The sequence below is a fragment of the Thermochaetoides thermophila genome (assembly GCF_000221225.1).
Source record: "Thermochaetoides thermophila DSM 1495 unplaced genomic scaffold scf7180000011818, whole genome shotgun sequence".
Classification (NCBI taxonomy): domain Eukaryota; kingdom Fungi; phylum Ascomycota; class Sordariomycetes; order Sordariales; family Chaetomiaceae; genus Thermochaetoides; species Thermochaetoides thermophila.
In genome coordinates, this window is record NW_006383034.1 from 869,391 (window position 1) to 887,176 (window position 17,786).

At 52.9% G+C, this 17,786-nt stretch overlaps 5 protein-coding genes across 5 annotated transcripts; 1 reads left to right on the forward strand and 4 right to left on the reverse strand.

Moving 5' to 3' along the window:
• Positions 1–75: 75 nt before the first annotated feature.
• On the reverse strand, positions 76–714 carry CTHT_0042680 (uncharacterized protein; the record flags this gene model as incomplete). The annotated part of the gene is made up of 1 exon (XM_006694606.1): positions 76–714. The coding sequence occupies one exon, from the start codon at positions 712–714 to the stop codon at positions 76–78; it is 639 nt and encodes a 212-aa protein (XP_006694669.1).
• Positions 715–2,551: 1,837 nt separating this feature from the next.
• On the reverse strand, positions 2,552–4,439 carry CTHT_0042690 (putative copper-activated transcription factor; the record flags this gene model as incomplete). The annotated part of the gene is made up of 3 exons (XM_006694607.1): positions 2,552–3,216; positions 3,451–4,028; positions 4,408–4,439. 3 exons carry the CDS (start codon positions 4,437–4,439, stop codon positions 2,552–2,554), a joined length of 1,275 nt encoding a protein of 424 aa, XP_006694670.1.
• Positions 4,440–6,680: 2,241 nt separating this feature from the next.
• On the reverse strand, positions 6,681–9,146 carry CTHT_0042700 (uncharacterized protein; the record flags this gene model as incomplete). Its single annotated transcript, XM_006694608.1, has 1 exon — positions 6,681–9,146. The coding sequence occupies one exon, from the start codon at positions 9,144–9,146 to the stop codon at positions 6,681–6,683; it is 2,466 nt and encodes an 821-aa protein (XP_006694671.1).
• Positions 9,147–10,038: 892 nt separating this feature from the next.
• Positions 10,039–11,493, forward strand: CTHT_0042710 (putative fructosyl amino acid protein; the record flags this gene model as incomplete). Its single annotated transcript, XM_006694609.1, has 1 exon — positions 10,039–11,493. One exon carries the CDS (start codon positions 10,039–10,041, stop codon positions 11,491–11,493), a length of 1,455 nt encoding a protein of 484 aa, XP_006694672.1.
• Positions 11,494–13,009: 1,516 nt separating this feature from the next.
• CTHT_0042720 (putative tata-box binding protein) lies at positions 13,010–14,000 on the reverse strand (the record flags this gene model as incomplete). Its single annotated transcript, XM_006694610.1, has 4 exons — positions 13,010–13,026; positions 13,088–13,514; positions 13,625–13,700; positions 13,753–14,000. 4 exons carry the CDS (start codon positions 13,998–14,000, stop codon positions 13,010–13,012), a joined length of 768 nt encoding a protein of 255 aa, XP_006694673.1.
• Between the last annotated feature and the right edge of the window lie 3,786 nt (positions 14,001–17,786).

Here is a 17,786-nt window from a genome sequence, read left to right on the forward strand (position 1 = left end):
GGAGACTCCATCGAGACAAATGCTAGGGATGTGTCTCGCAATGAAGTAATTACATTATTAGACCCCCTCCCCTTGTCAAGGGGCTTGCCCCCCATCGCCAAACCTCTCCCTCGCGATCTCTCTCAGCTGATTCAACACCCTCCTCTCCTTCTCCCTCCATTCCCTCAACTTCTCCTCTTTCTCCAACCTTTTTGCCCTGGCAACTTCTTCTCTCCGCCTTTCCTTCTCAGCCCTTCGCTCCTCCCGTCTACGAACCATCTCCCTCCACTCCTCTTGTGCATCCATCTCCCTTCCCCCCATCAACACGCTCTCATCCACCTCCCCAACGCCAGGAGACCGCTCACGGAACTCCCTCAGCTTCTCGTTTAGCTCACGGCGCTTTTCTAGTTTGCGCTCGCGTGAGCCGGGCTCGGCGCGGTTGGGGAGGAGGATGTCGTTGTCCAGAGTCCTGGTGACAGCTTCCTTAGTCTGCAAACGCCACATCTGGCGTGAGGCGGAGAGGGCAGCTGACCTCTCTGCGGCTTCGTCGGCGTCGCGAATAAGGAGGTCAGCTGTTGTGGGGATGGAGGGGCCGGGTTGCTTGGAGGATAGTTTGAACGATGGCGGTTTGGTTTGCTGTTCAGAGAGTTGTCGGTTCAGGCCTGGGGGAGGTGGTGGGCCGTATGATGAGGAGGTATCTGAGGCTTCACTAGGTGCCGGCGAACCAGCCCTCATCCAGTTTGTTGGACTTATATGGGACCTAGCATTATCGTCATTGCGCCGTTGATCTTCCTTTACCCTGCTATTTTTTTCCTCATAACTTTTCACAGCGTGCTCAAACACAGCTGGGTCGTACCAACTCTCAGAGAGTTCTCCACGGTTCCAGTGTCCAATAAAGCTCTTCCATCGGCCGAGCAGTTCTTTCTCATCAAGTGAGTCGATATCCAGATGCTTATGCCGGTCCAGATAATGAGCAAATAGCGACCGGTGAGTCTCCAAATCCTTTCGTGTGAGCCGAGGGGCACCAAATGGGAGATTCATCCTTTCATCAGACTTTCTGTGGTGATGGTCTTTGGACTGATGGCGGTGATGGTGCGAGCGGCCATCATCGGCTTTATGATCATGATGATGGTGATGGCGGTGGGTATGATGACGACCATGAAACGGGCTGCGTGACCTTGAGTGCTCACTCCTTCGAGGTGAACGGGATCTTAGCCGATCATGATCATCTCCATGGCCAGTTCTATGTCTTTTTTGTTCTCGCTCCTCTGCCTCTCGGTCCCGGCTCCGTCGCCGGTGCCGACTCTCATTCCTAGTCGAAAGTGAGGACTCTCTCAAACCTCTTCCATCCATGCGTGGCGACCGGGACCAAGACCGGGATACTAAAGACTCAACCGACTCCTACGCCGGAAGCCGCTGGGATTCGTGGAAGTACGTAGATCCGGATCTGGATGGCGACAATGGCGTCCGTCGATTTTTACCCTCACTCTCACTCCGAGGCTTTGGCACTTGAATGTGAAACTTGGAGTTATGCCAAAACTGTTAATCAGCTTTAGGAAGGGTAACTATGTTGCTTTCACTGAGATTTAACTTTACACACAGTTTTTCGTTCCTGCGCCAGTATTATCGCGTTTGACTCCTTCAGCGCGGTCGGTGCTGGTGACCAGGTTATAGTTAGCACCAGAAAGAGTATGGACACGACCGTTGGTGCAGGCCGGCCACTGCCACGTACGTTCTCCGTCTGCTGATCGTGCAAAACGGTCACGGACCCCACTCGGCAGCCAATGACGCTGCCGTAAACGGTTGTCCTAAAGTCTCCGTATCGTACCGAATTGGGAGAGGTAATCCGTAAGCTGTCCGTTATCCGGAACCTCAAACCTCCATTACCCCAACCAGCACACGGCCGTTCATGAAGATACGGAGTTTGTTTCGACCATCAACCGTAAGCCGTACAAAGAGCTTCACACCCCTCAAAACGGATTACAACTTTCATAACATCGTATCTCGACAGCCGTAGACAGACAACCAAAGCAAACAAGGTTCAACCAACCTCATCCAAGGTCTCAGCTCAGCTGTGATTCACCATAACAGAAATCTACATCACAGATATCGTCACCATCAAGAATAAGATTCATTTCCCACCCGACTAAAACGAACCCTTTTTATTTCGGACAATGGGTATCTTGGTATACCATGCCAGTAAGCAGAGACGCTGCCACCCGCCATCTCCCGCCACCTTGAAACAATGCAAGTACTTGAGAAATACAAACACAGAAAAAAAAAACAAAGAATGGAGACAAAAAAATATATAGCCCGATGGCGAACTTTCTCCTCGCTGCGGCTGAGAGCACGCAAACTTTAAGGCGTGCTAACGAGAGCAGGCTCATCAACTCAGGGGTATATGGTAGCTTCTATCGAAATGCATCCATCCACCTCTCCAATCATCCATCATCAAAACGTAACATAACTCCAAGTCAGCGATATATTTCCTTGGCATCTATCACCTAGCGGGCAGTAATATTCTCCAGGGGCAACTCTCTCCCCTCAGTAGCGGAACTGTATGTCCGCTGCTTCAGCGTAGCCCGGTGTTGACATTACCGTGCACCAAGCATCCTGCACATTCACAGCTATCCCCGCACGGACACGACTCGACGCTGCCACCGCACATCAGGCCAGAGATGGGAATATTGACAAAGAAGTAGTCCATCGTCGACAGGGACTGCTCCTCGCGCGGCGAAGCACCCGCTCCCTCTGATGAGGCAGGCGTAAGCGCTGCCTCGGGAAGCAGCGGTGAATGTTGCTGCTGGTGTTGTGGTGGTTGCTGTGGCTGCTGATAGTCCTGTCCAGTTGTTGTGACAGCGATTTGGCTCTGCGATGCCGATGTAGTGGTCGGATAATCTGGCCCTCCCGTCCTCGGACTGCTGCCGTTGCTACCAGCATATGCGTTATTAACGTATTGGTACATCTGCGAGTTGAATGGGTGTGCCAGACACCCCACACATTGGCAGCCGTCTCCGCAGCTGCACTGATGCATCATGCCGTCCACCTGGACGGTTGTTCCAGTTGTTGTCTGAAAAGAATTCGAAGTTGTGACATGAGATTCTTGCTGAGGCTGAGGAATGGAGCTGCTCAGTGGTTGTGATGGCATGCTATTTGCGGTCTGTGCCACAATCTGCTGCCATGAAAACGGGTCAAGAGGATGCTGCCATGAGCCATAGTCGCTCGGATATGTAAAAACTGTCGGGAAGGGTACAGCTGGTTGGATTTGAGGGGTGTTGTACAACGATCCATATTCCTGTTGTGGCGTCGCAAGACTGTCTGGCTCATTTTTTAACTTGGTTCTTCCGCAACAGCTCCCACCCGCCGGGGAAGGACTAGGTATTGAAGGCTGCAGCTGTGGTGTGCTATAGACCGATGTATACCCGGGTGCTGCCGTCACAACAGTTTTAGGTTCGGCTTTGAACCTATTACCCCCGCAACAGCCGCCGGGAGCAGGAGTGGTGGAACCAGACTGGACCTTGGGCAACGAATGGTTGACCACAGGTGGGTGTGTTTGTCCATCGAGACCAGACGGCGTATGATTTCCGTTCACAAACTGTGATGGGGGGTGAGGATGGGACATTGCTGGGTCGAACCCGCCATTGACACTGGTGATGAACCCTCCATCTTGAGTGATGTTGTGTTGAAGAGGATTTGTCTGCGAGTAATGGAACCCCATGCCATACGACACTGATGGCCCATAAGCAGCAGTCGAAGGATGCGAGTATATGTTGCCAGAACTGGCTGATACCAGTCCCATTCCTTGGTTGAGTCCAGGGAGTTCGGACTGAGAAACCGGGATCGCTGAATCAGGGGCAGAAATGCCACTAGGAACACCGTTACCATTCGTCGAGGGCGCCATCAAATTGATGGAGTTTGGGTCCATCCGTTCAAGATTCGCCAGATCAAACGACTGTTTCCTGCTGACTTTGGTGCTGGAGCTTGCCTTAGAGACGCGATATGAGGGACGTGTTGGTGACGTCGGGGTCCCGGCGGGAGAACCTTCCTCACTGGCGCTGGTTCCGTTAGAGCTTTTTGATGGACAGGCACATTTTTGTTTCTTAGGGATTGCGACTCGCACTCCTCCGCAGGCACAGGGCCGACCTGGAGGGCAGGGACACGTGCTGAGCGGTCGACCTGGCTTCCGCACGGGAATCATGACTCGCTCGTAGAAGTGACTGCATTTTGTGGAACGGTGACCACGAATGCATGGCGCACTGGGAGAATGTTCCGTCAGTAAGGTGGACCGAAGGAGCCAAATGAGCCGGTAGGTACTTCAAGGTCCAGAAATAGACGACACACAGAAGCTATGTTATACAACAGTCTAACAGGAGTTGGAGGAAACACTGTGACCAAGTGGATGATGTGGCGAGTTAAGACGGTACGTACCAGGCCATCTTTTGACCGTTTATGATTGGCATCTTGACTGTATGGTGCGCGACAGTGCGCTTAGCAAGTGCGGGAGAGCTTCAGCGATCGAGATCTGCTGGAGGAGGTTGTTGTGGGCAGCGGGCGTTCGGACGGTGACCCGACGCGGCAAACCCGGGATCAGCGGTTGAGCAAGTTTCTGCTTCCAGGTGCATACGGCCCACGCGCAGCCTCCAGTGGTGCTCTCTAATTCTCTGTCGAGAGTTGCAACGTTGAAAAGCTTCTCGAACTCTCTCGGGCGGAAGGTTTGGTCGATAGAAAATTAAGCCTGTATGCGTGCGACCGAGAAGTTGATCTTGCAGCAACTGGTATTCTGTTAAAGGAAACAAAGTATAAGGATGAACGAGAGCCTTCGGTTATCGAGAAATGGCTGTTAATAGGACGGTCCCACAAGAAAAAAAAGTCTTATCTAGATGTTGAGGAGCTAGCTGATGAGCCTCCAGAAACTTTGAGCAATACAAGACCTCACAGGTTTGACTGCTGTGCGTAAGTTGAGCCGGTCAGTGAGCCGCAGGAGAGCCCCGAAAGAATGTCTGAACGGTCACTTGGGTCTAGCACCGTGGTGTCAAGGTCTCACAGCGCTGAGATGAAGCCCTAGATAGAAGACAGGCAAAAGCACGTCGTTTCGGTGTGCTACAACCGAGAAGAAAGCCCGAGGGTGGTCAAGCAAGGCGGCTAACCCACAACAGATGAAGGGTGATCAGGGAGTCAGGCCATGCCCAGGCCGGCGCCGGCCAAGTACTCCGTAGCACTTTGGAGCGGAAGCGGCGTGGGCGGGGGAATCGGCGTTAGAGACGACTAAAGTTCACCAGTGACTGCGGGGCCAAGTAAAGGCGAAAAAGTAAACGAAGCGGGCCGTCGCCGTCGTAGCGTAGTGTCACAGCCGAGATAGGATCCCTTTGCTGTCTGCAAAATTCGCGTGGATATCGTCGGCGCCGCAGCTGCACTGTAGGCTTGAAGACAGCTTGGCTGGCTGTTGGTATGTGCTGTGACAGTTTTGTTGCTTTGTTTCCTGTCTGCGTCATGTACCGCGGTAGATTTCCGCCTTTCTTTTTCAGGATGAGATGAGGCGTTGCTCGAGGGAAACGATGAGCAACAAACGAGTCGTGTTGGACCTCAACTGATATGCCGACAGCAAGGCTGAGGTACCTAGCTCTGCAGATCGTCAAAACTGTAGCCCAGAAAACAAGGATTCCACTCTGCCGACGCGGAATAGAGCTCGTTTCGTCTTGCCCAGTTGGGCTTTCGTCCAAATGTCAGTTGTTGTCGCGAAGTATGCGTGAGTGAAGAAGAGATCAAACTCAAGAGGTACCTTCGTGGTCCAGGGGCCGCTTCCCAGGTTCAGTCTCCAAGCAGAGGGAGCGAGGGGCAGGTGGGGTCCAGACTCCAGACGGTTGGGCGAAGACTGAGCAAGTTTCCATTGGCTGAAGAGAGAAAGATCCACCCACATCCACACACAAACCAGGGCGGCGGCGTGCACGCAGCTGCTTTTCAGAGAGCTTGTGCCCCGGTTCGCTCGAGTCTGGCCCAAAGATGATTTAAAGCGGATCAATCGACGAGAAGCTGGAAGTTGTAGATCTCGCCGACGGGTTTAAGGAGGATGCCGGATTGGCAATTAATCTCAGGGTCCCCGTCCGTGTATACTGTAACACATAGGCTGAGAGTCAACTACTGACACAGGTCCTGGGGTATGCCTGGATCAAATACACATCCGTCCTAAGCTACCAATTTCCTCGAGTCCCTTGTGCCTTTGCAGATGAGGGGGGTTCCTTATGTGCACTGCCTATCACTGTCACACGGGATGAATCGCCAACACGATCATGGAAACAGAAATCGTCGACTATTGGCAGCCGTGCTTTTCAACTGCCCTCAAAAACCCATTTCATTTAGCTACACGTCTATTTAATAGCGTCATAACAACATACTACCGAACCGCTAGCTTGGGGCATGTGCGGGATGGATGGCTCGCGCGTGGCACCATCGGGACGCACTCTCTCCAATATCTGGGGCTTGGTGAGGGGCATGCAATGCACATGACAACCGGATGCCCTATCCCGGGTCTAAGATGCATCTCGGGGGTTTGTAATAAAGACCCAAGACTACGGGGCGGAGGGGGGACGAGGAGTGGTTCAGTGCTCCGTACAGAGCGTGAGGCCAAGACCACGACCCTCCTAGCTATGCAACTCTCGAGCAGCCGCAAAATGCCCAGACAGCCCTAGCTTCAGGCGTTTGCACTAGGTGCCTCCATCCGAGTCCGAATCAGCAAACATATCCATGGCCCGCATTCGCTTCCGGGGAGGCCCAAATTTGCTGGAGGACAGCATCTGAAATCCGGTGATTGACTTTGCCTCCGGCTTGCTCGGCGCTTCGTCCGACTCTTTCGGCTCTGGTTCAGGGCCGCCAGCCGGGGTTATGTGGAGATTTTCAACATCCTCTGGCTCGCCGTCGAGATCCAGGTCGTCGAAAGCGTCGTCAAGCTCTGCCAAGTACTGTAACCGAACCGGGTCAATCTCTTCGCCATCTTCAGGAGCCAATCCTGGTATTTCTTCCTCTTCTGTCCCTGTTTCGTCAACGTCCGGTTTGGTTGAAACAGGGAGGAAACTCAGTCCAGTACTCGGAGCAGCTTCGACTATCTTCCACCTCCCGCCTGGCCTCTTCTCTGCGCCAGTGCCCGCATCCGCGGGGCCTTCCTTCTTGGACGGCAGTGGGGGATTTTCAAAACTGCTGACGAAGTGCTCGTGCGTCTCGACAGGAAACACACACCAGCCTTCCCACAGATTTAACACGAGACTGACGCTGCGCTTCCACTTCTCAGCACGAAGTCTACCCCAGTTCAGCTTCTCTGGCATGCTTCCTAGCAATTCAAAAGTTTTGCGCTTCCGCAGCGCCGTCTCGAACAGCTGCCGGTAGCGCCATGCATGCCGGATCCCACTGGTTGCTGAGGATGATAAAATGTCGCTTATCACGTAGAGGCCCAGGAGTCTTGGTGCGCTCAAGTCTGGTCCATCTGACGAAGAGGATGTTTTCTCCTTATCTTTATTATCGGGGCTCGGTGAAGCGTCGCGGGAAGACTCATCCTTCGCTTCTTTATCTTTCCCCCCAGGCTTGTAGTTTGGGTTTGCCGAAGTGTAGGCAAACGGGTGTTCGATGTTGGAGATTATCATGTCCACGATCTCATCAGCGCCTCTGCTAGCGTGGGTAATGGCGAATGCTGTCACACGAGCAATATCTCCTTTCCGTATTTTAGAGAGCGTGGTTGGCAGCCGTGCAAGCATGTGAGTAAGCTTGAACTTCTCGATCGGATTTAAGAAGGTGTCTTCCTTCTCATTGTTATCTTGCCGAGCCGGATCGTCTTCAAAGTCATCATCTTCCGAAGAGTCGTAGTCTGAGTCGGAGACAAACTCAGAAACATCAGTTGTATACTCAAAAGCCAAACGCCGATCAGGCGCCTTCCAAGCATGGCTTCCTTCAAAGAGTGGCACGAATTCAGGTCTCCCCTTCTTGTGTTGACCGCTTGTCACAATCTCCCATAACCTCCAACGATACCAAACCCCACCTTCACTGCGGGCATCCCAAATCCATGCCCATTTCTCGTCCCGCTGCACGTCTGGACGAGACATCAAAAGCGCCTCAAACTCTGGACCATGTTCTAGCACGGCTTCAATGACTTTGTGAATCATGCGAAGTTGCTTAATGTCTCGAGGAGGCCGGACCGGAACATGGAGAATACCAGAGCGGTTAAGGGGTCCCCCTAAGGGAGATCCATAGGAAGGAGGGGGAGCAAAGCGTCCATGTGCCCCCGTCCTCCTTGGACCATCTTCAGTCTTTTTAGCACCGAAGGGGTGCGAAACTGCCCCAGAAGACGAGAGAGCAGGCAGGCCCGACGAGAGAGCAGCAGACGAGAGATGGCGATGAAGGCTCAGGAAATAACCGAAACCAAGGTAACGGTTTTGCAACGCGCTGACTGCATTATCGATATCACTTGCAGGTGTCTCTTTCGACAGTGTGACGATCGCAGTGAGTGACTTTCGGTCGGTCCCTCCAGGGCCAGGGGGCGGATTAATCTTGATATTCTCAACTGTGAGATTTGACGGTATCAGGGCTTTGATAACAGCAGGTGATGTCCCTGGAGGTAAATTTGCTAAGCGTAATGTCGGCTTAGATGTCGCCTTCTCCTCCGCTCTGTCAGTGACCGTTGGAGTCTCGCCCTCATCATCGCTTGCGTCGAATGCTTTAGAAACAGGCAGTGAACCCGAGTCCTTATCATCGAACCCAAGTCGCCCAGCCTTTCCCTCCTCCTGATCGCGTTGGAAACCATCGTAAGACCTCTTCTTCGAGAACGAGGGAGGAATTGGACCAAGAGTCCCCGGTCCGCTTTTCAAAGCTCCTCCAGAGGGTACACTAAAGTGCCTTTTGCCAGTGGCCCCTCCAAAGGGAGCCTGGCTGCTGAAAGGCAATGGTCGTTCTGAGGGGCCAGAGTTGAACCTCGATGATGTTGGCTTGGACTGTAGAAAGTCATCATCATCGTCGCGCGCAAAGCTTTTCACAAAATCTTCGTAAACCGCAGCTGTTTCTGCTTCTTCCCGGCGGCGCTTTGCCTCGGCCTCAGCCTTCTGTCTCTCGAATGCGCTTGGCTTGATTGGCTTTTGTAGCTTCGCTTCCACGTCAGGGAACTCTGCAATCTTCTTTGACGATGACATGTTTGGCTGCACTGGCGTGTCGGCCGCACATGATGATGTACGGAATACGGAATGGGTTTGGATGATCGCGCCGTCGCAAACACGTCGCTGGTCGTCTTCGTACTCGAGGCTGCTGGCAAACAAAGCTAGCGATTGGTCCTGGGCCCAAGTTAACGTTGGATGGAGAAATCATCCGTGCACACGGCCAAAATGCTGTCAGCTGTTGTCAGCTGGATAGGTCGGCGTTCCAGCTCCCAAGCACAGGGCAGCTTGTGTGTGACTGTGTCAGACAACCCGAGCGGGACTGAATCATCTGACGCTCATCCGAGCCACCCTTTGCTTCCAAAAGGATGCCGGGCCCTTGATCCATCTCGGAGCACACAAAATCCCTTCCATTCTCTGTTGGAGAACCCTCGCCTTGCTGCAAAGAAATTGACATAGGTGTTGCAGTATGACCTTCTGTACAGCGCCCTTCTGTATCTGCTCTTCTGCTCTATCTTAACATCTTTACGGGCCATTGGCCCGCCTTATCATATCCCCCGCCCCGACATCCGATGCCCGAACATGACACGACAGACTGCGCCCTTGAATTGCTATCGTGGAATATTTTAGCTCTGTTCCACTCCCACTCGTCTCAGTGTCGTCTCTGTTTGAAGCAATGGCATCTCCACAAGTTTTCCGGGATGTTCTTTTCCTTCTAATTTATGACTTCCCAGCAATGTTTTTCACCGGCTTCCACCTGGTCAAGTGTCCAGGCTGCCTATAAACCAGAAGCAAAAGCACGCATAAAGATAACCAAGGGTGATCGTCTGGCTCTTTTTCTCTTCAGGATCTCACAGACACTACAGTTCCGAGACCTGTCTGAATCAAGACTTGGGTCATCCTGTCATTTCCTTTCCTCAGTTTTGTCAAAATGCCTTCCTTTTCTAAGCCCTTCACTCCTCCCTCCTCTGTTCTCATCATCGGCTCTGGCGTTTTCGGCCTGGCCACCGCCCTCTCACTTTGTCGCCGCGATGCCTTCAAAGATTGCTCCATAACTGTCATCGACCGATCAGATCCTTCTCAGCCGGGCGCTTATCCTGCCCCAGATGCCGCCAGCGTCGACACCAACCGCATCATTAGAGCAGACTATGCCGATCCGGACTATGCTGCCCTGTGTGATGAGGCTCAGGCCGAATGGCGGAAGCAGGAGAAGCCCACTGACCTTGGTGCCCAAGGGAGGTACAACGAGGTCGGTCTGCTGCTGGTCGCTGACGCTTTATCGTCAACGCCTACAGGCGCGCAGGAGTGCCAGGACGGTCATAAGCCCAAGCTGACGGGAATGGACTATGTCCGTGAGAGTTGGGCCAATGTCACCCGTCTGGCCTCCAAAGATCCCACCCTTGCAGCCCGAATCAAGGAACTGCCCAATCCCACTGCCATTCGCGATGCTTTGGGAACGGGCGGCAGCTCGGGAGACTGGGGCTACCTCAACCTGAATAGCGGTTGGGGCAATGCTGGAGCTTCCATGCAGTGGCACTACGAGAAGGCCCAACAAACTGGGCGTATCAAGTTTGTCGCTGGCACGGTTGTGTCTTTGGAGCACAACGACACGACCGTCACCGGCGCCCGCCTTTCCGATGGTACCGTCCTTTCTGCTGACCTTGTGGTTGTCGCGGCTGGTGCCTGGACAGGAGGCCTTGTCGACCTTTCAGGCCAAGCCGCCGCCACCGGCCAAGCCGTGGCCTACATCGACCTCACCGAAGAGGAGCAACAAAAGCTCTCAAAGATGCCTGTCATTCTCAACCTCACCACCGGCCTTTTCATCTTTCCTCCCGTCAACTGCGTTCTTAAGGTCGCTCGCCATGCCTACGGCTATCTGAACCCGACGATTCCTGTTCATCCACCTCTCCCTCTTCGCCCCTCTTCAATTCCTTCATCAGCCCCTGTGTCTCTCCCGTTCACCAGCGCCAACGATCCGAACCTCGAGATTCCTGCTGAGGGCGCTGCTGACCTTCGCCGTGCCCTGCGCGAGATGATTCCGTGGCCCGACTTACGCGATCGCCCTTTCACGAAGACTCGTATCTGTTGGTATTCAGACACCCCGACTGGCGACTTCATCGTCGACTATCACCCGTACTGGAAGGGTTTGTTTGTGGCAACAGGCGACAGCGGCCATGCATTCAAATTCCTTCCCGTCATTGGGGAAAAGGTGGCCGATTGCATCATGGGCCAGTGCCCGCCCCAGTTCAAAGAGAAGTGGGCATGGAAGATCAAGGACGAAAGTCAGATTATGCCCGCTCTGAGTGTGGTTACGGAGGACGGCAGCAGAGGAGGCGTGGCTGGTCTTATCCTGGTTGAGGAGCTGGCCAAGTCGACTACTGCCTAACGATCCGGACAACATTACGGGGGCCTTCTGGGGCAAGAGATGTGAAAGACCGTGTTACGAAAGACTCTGGGGGATGGGAGACGAAATGCCTGGCCAGGTAAGCACACCTCGATATCACATGGATTCATGTCACGACGCAACGCTAAGACGGACAAGGCAGTTCAACAAATAGATGATGCTATTATGCAGGCGGCAGCAGCTAAAACCATGACTTCCTTGCTGAAGCACACGCCCGAGTCCCTTTCCTTGTTTTTTCTCCCGTTCCCTTTCCGAAACTCAACGCAGCGGGTTTCATTGCAATCGTCACCAACCAACCAGCCCAATCCATGCACCAGTCTGTAAAACTATCAATCCAGACTGGGTCGCCCAGCCTCAATGTAGCTGGTTGAAGCTCACAGAACTGGGGAGGGTAAGCATTGATTGCTGCAGGGAAAGCAAGCTAACAGGATGAAGAGCAGCAACCGCGAAAATCAGGAAAAAAAATAGTAGGAAGGAAGCTCGAAGGCGGTAGGTAGGCTGCAATTTACGCCACCCATCATTGTCATCATCAACCTAACTGGCTAAGCGGTAGTGGCGGTGCAAAGGCACTTTCTTCCCTGTGCCTGTGGTCTGTTGCTACCCGCGCACCCCGTGGCAATGGTGCAAGTGTTCAGTAAATGATCCCACAATAATCCCACCGAGGTTATCCCTCGTTCTCTCTCGCTCTTTATCTCCACTGTGAGGATGTGCCATGTGTCGATGGTGATGGTGGGGGTTTGGAAATGCCTCGCGAAATCGATATGGCGATGCAGATGGTTCAAACCCTGAACCAAGACCTGACGACTTCAGCGCTCACAGTGTGTACTTCCTCATAAACAAAGCATTCCACGAGCTGTGAACTGTGACAGCCTAACTGTTTCGCGGTCTTCCGCTCTCCTAAACCAAGCCAGTCAAGCCCGCTCTGACAAGACGTGTGTCTTTGCCCGCCAGAGTCCAAGGCGACCGACCGAAAGATTATTAGGGTGGGCGAGCAGAGAGCTGCAAATCCTGCGCTGTGTCGGCTTTCAGCACAGCAAGCAGTTCGCTTCTGCATTCCGCCCTTGGGCTGAAGAAAATGACTAAACGCCCCATGCGCAATCTCCCTCTATGGTGATATACCGCAGCGCAGCGACGTAATAAAGGCCTCAATCCCAAATTCCGGTCTTTCTTTCCCTTTGGTGAACGAAGCATAAAGACCCTGCTGTAATGTCGTTCCCTTCCTTTCCGAACCGTAACGCCGATGCAATGCTGTGAGAAAAAACACAACTAAGAAAAATGATACAAGTGACCGATGGCGCTGGCGACAAGTGTTATGGAATAACGGTCATGGTGATGTCGCGCTAGCACCGAATCGGCCGTGCTTTTTAGACTGGGTATGTGGGTAGTGGTCGTAATTATCGTGCCCGGAAGTAATTGTACAATGTTGCCAACAAGTACTGAGTAATTTACGAGAGGTCGAGGGTGGGGAAGACGCCCAGTGACAGCAAGCATGGCAAGTTTAAACCTTGCGGAAATCTGGACGGAGTGTTAACTCCATAGTCGACTGAAACTGAAACCAAAAGAGGTAGAGACTGACCTTGCAGCACAGGATAGATCATCTCGAAGGCTTGATAGATCTCTTCGCGCACTTTGGCGCCAGTAAGAACTATCTTGCCGCTTACGAAGATGAGGAGTACGATCTTGGGCTTGATCATGCGGTAAATCAAGCCAGGGAACAGCTCGGGCTCATACGAGCTGAAGTTATGGTGCTTTGATGCCAATCCCTCCAGACGGATGGGGAATTTGATGTCGCAAGAACCGACAATGTTCTGGATCTTGAAGTCGGTGAACTTAGCGTTGAAGCCCAGCTTCTGGATGATGCGTGCGTATTTGCGCGACGCAAGCTTCGAATCGTCCTCGGACTTGGCACCAGTCACGACCATCTTGCCGCTGGCGAAGATCAAGGCAGTAGTCTTTGGCTCGCGGATACGCATGATCACCGCTGCGAAGCGCTTGGGGTTATACTGTTTCTTGTCAGGTCCGCCCGGCAAACAAGCGGTTGAAGACGCAGAAAAACTGGGGAAGACCGACCCACTCGGGACAGCCGCCACCAAGTTTCTGGTTCAACACGTACCTCCGCGTTGCGAGCATGAAGCGCAATCGTTTTGAGGTCCAGACGGCAATCCAGATTGACCGTTGCGACGATGTTCCTGAACAGGTCAGCCCACAGCCTCATAAATGAAGGCTCAAGGAGAGTCCTACTGGAGCGTGGGAGTAATGCCACTCGGCCCCGCAGGGCCTGCTCCCGGAGTCGCAGCGGGGGTTGCGGGAGTCACCCCAGCACCACTAGTGGCTTGCACACCCTGCTGCTGACCACCGTTGCTCGCTCCATTGGTTGGCGCTGTCGAGTTCGCGATCTCGCTCGCACCGCCGGGGAAGGAGAGTGAGCCAGGCGCAGTAAATGCCTTGGCCTGCGCGGCATTTGCGGGATGGGTTTGGATGGCTTCCATCGTTGCTAGATGTAGACCAACTGACGCGATAGTTCAAAAAACTAGCTGGTTCTTGCGCAGAACAGACCTGAATATCAGGAATTAGTAAACCCGTTTTTCTGAGCAAGCTGCGCGATGTCGCAAAAGATAAACAGCAAACGCGGAGAGCTGGCGACAACTCGCGGAGTTGCTGTTTCGCAGGGCTGTTTGGTGGAAAGAGGCAAAAAATGCAAGGCAACGCGGGGTATTTATAGGCGTGGCAAGGTGGTCTGTGCTCCAATGCGATGTGAATCGCTAACACAACCAAGTGTGCGAAGCACAGCAGTGAATGCACTGGCCTGACGGTGGGGCAAAAAACGCAGAGAAGGCCATTGGGATGGGATAAAGCCAAACGGACATCGCAATGGGATGGGTTAGGGGAAGATGTGGCATACCAGAACTGGGAGATGAACAAGTTAATGTGTCCCCCTCGGTGGCTGTTCACCTGCAAACACCCTTCAAGAGCCGGCCGTGATCTTTCGATCGGCGACTCAAATGCAAGAGTCCTCCCCTGAAGACCTCGTGTGTGTATGTGTGTCTGTCGACAAGACAGGCACGCAGCGCTTCAAGGCAGAGAGCTCGTGGCCAAGAATGATCTCGGTTAAAACAGGAAGACGCCAAACCGAGACAGGCTGTGGCACAGGGAGCGGGATGGCGATTGCCCAGTCAATAACTCACGGCAAGATGATTCTGATCCGGGAGAACTAGCAATGGTAATGTGACTTGGTGCAAACGGATCTTCTATTGCCCTCGACGATTAATGGTCGACCGAGACAGACGTCGGGTTCCTTAATAGAGGTCAAGAGGGCGCCACGAAGGACGATGTTCTGAAGACGGGAAGCCCTTGTCCTGAAATGAGGGAACGATCGCCTGTCTGTGTCGACAGATTAATCCTCGAACTCTAAATGAGGGATGCGCCCACACAACGCAGGTTTGTATTTCCGGGGAGGAGAAATGTAAGAAAACGTTGTTTAACGCTTCAATGCACGACCAGCAACCGCACGAGGCTGAAGTCGTGGTTGTGGTTGATGGTGGAGATCGGAAGAGGAGAGAGATGAGGGGGGTGTGGGGAATTTTGGCCGAAGGCAGAACAGGGTGCAACGGCCGGTCGGGACTTCCGCGCGCGGGATCTTAAAACAAACCGGCAGGAGGGAGGCCCGACCTTTTATAGTTTTCCAAGAAACCCGTGTTTCAGCCTGAGGCAGCAACGCTAATCCGGTGGCGGTGGGCCGCACATCCTTTGATGTTTTGCAATTGCGCGCTAAGGGACGCCATCAGCCAATCAAACCGCGCGTGGGAGAATTCTATCACTTTCTTGGCCAATCTAAACCTCCTATCTGTGCCCGCCCCCTTAGGACAAGTACCGGTACCTTGGAGAAGCAAACCTGTCTTCATCTCGACGCTCGCATCAAACACCTCGCGGCAGCTCTCCAACACAGACCTCCTGCACACCACTAACCACACTCCTGAAACATTACACCCGTCCCATCTGTCAACAGCGCTTCGTCTTCTGCAAATCTACTGCTGTGTTCTCATCTGAAGCTGATTCTGTGAGAACAGCAGCCTGGGTGTTTTCTAGTAATTTTGCAGGATTACTCGCTCGCTTTCCCAGCGCTACAGTCTGTCGATGACACAAGCGCCAGCTCTTGTCAGCCGCTCCATTTCTGCAACATGATCGTCTCTCAGAATCAAGATATAACCTGCTCAAACGCGATATGTCTAACAACAAAAGCCAGCAACATGCGTGTCAAATCTGCACACAGCAATCAACACCCCATCCAATCTTCCAGATTGCTAATACCATGCTCTACTTACCAGGCTGCTGGACAACTGCACACGGTTTTCTGACAACATATGAAGGGCAATTCTAGCAACAGTCATGGATGCACGATACCAATACCTGCTGATTGCGCTCCAGCAGAACCAGCTCACCAAGATGCGGTTCTACCTGGACTAGAATAACACGTCACCAAGCTTCTGCTGCCACCTGTGTCGAACTGATGGTTCTCTGATATCAACACCAACACGGATATCCGGAAGAAGGCCATGGCAAGCATCCCTAGGATCCCATGGCTTTGCTGTTGGGTGGCCCCCTTGTCATGGATACTGACAACCGTCTAAAAGCTGTGCAACAATCATCCAGAAGGTGGTGGGGCCATTAGTTTGCTCGTTGACAAGACTCGACCGCATTCAAAGATCAATGCAACCTCGCATTGGTAATGAGCTGCGATCCTTCTCGTGTGCGCAACCTAGTTCCCCTGCGCCGTTTTCGAACTAGAACCTGGGCACTCTTTGGACAAAAAAGACGAAAAAGAGACATGAAAAAGCTGTGCATTGTCTTGATCAACGCACAGCCAGGCCTCCAGGATCAGGATGTCCAGCTCTTTAACTGGGTGCATCAACATACATCGCTGCACCTGGTTTGGTAGGCATGGGAGAGGGGTTCAGCCAGGTCTGCCCAAAGTATTGGTACATGTTCGGGGACGGGATGGGCTGTGGCCCCATACAGCATTGTGGCTCGCGTGGCGTCTGTGTTTCGCCAAACCTGCGCTCCCTTCTCCCACCCTCAGCCCTGTGATCTGTGAGTCATAACGTTATCTCTCCCTCCCAAATTTGGTCTGCCTGCAAAAAGGGGGTATGCCCTAGCGCCAGCAACAACACCATTCAAAATGTCGTCAAGCTGGGGAGGAGCAGCGCGGCCACTTCCTCGAGCCATTTTGCCATCTCCATCAGCTGGAGAGCCAGCACGATGAAAGGGAATGGTGAGTGGACGAAGAAAATTTTGGCTTGCCACCGCTTCCGGTGTCCAATGCAGCGGGTTGGCTGGTTGCCTGGGGTCGGTGCCCGTGGGTCGCTGAGCGCGTCCCTGAGCTTCTGCCCACCCAGTCGTGCAAAAATTTTGTGTCGCGGTAACCATCCATCTCCATCCGCCCCTTCCCAAATCAATAAGCTTCCAGTAGTTGCATTTTTAGCCATTTGGCGGTTATTGAATATCCACCATGTTGGGGGACTCAGGAAACCTAGAGGTGAATAGGACCGTATGGCGGATCCTAGTGAAGGCGCATGCAAATAAGCATACCCCATGCTCCTAACTAACAATGCAGTAAGCAGGCCAAGAACATCAGAGAAGGGGACAGAAAGGGGAAGAAAGGCATGGTGCAAAAGGACAACAACATAGCCTGAAGGGTCCTTTGCACTTTATCCTTATCGCTCCTCTGATATGGCATGATTACATACATATCCCATGACCATATCTGACTTTTTACTGAGCACAACGCATGATCTACGAGCACGCGTCAGCTCAGGAACTGGCGAGCCGTTCTCGCGTTTTGCTTACCTAATACGCGTCAGGAGCGCGTCTGCTGACATGTCTTCACCAGATATCGCTTCGTCATAACTAATGGCCATGTTTGATGTTAGTACAAGCACCTACCGAGGATTGATGAGGAAACTTGTCAGACTTATTACCATACAAAAGAGGCATCTATGGAACTATGACCAGGTCAAGAGTGAGAACGAAAAACAGGAGCATGCTTCATCACAACACAGCTGAGAACTTGATAACGAGATCAGTGAGTGCAACTGGAGACTCTACCACATAAACAGTGGTTGATTAGTATGGAACCTAGTATGTCGATTTATTCCTTTGATCACTCCATTGCACAATGCTTATACAGCCCCCTAGTATACTGGAGATAAGGTCGAAGAACCCCAGAGGGACAATTTCAAATCCTGTTGAGCACAAGCCCCAAGGATCAAGCCTAGCAA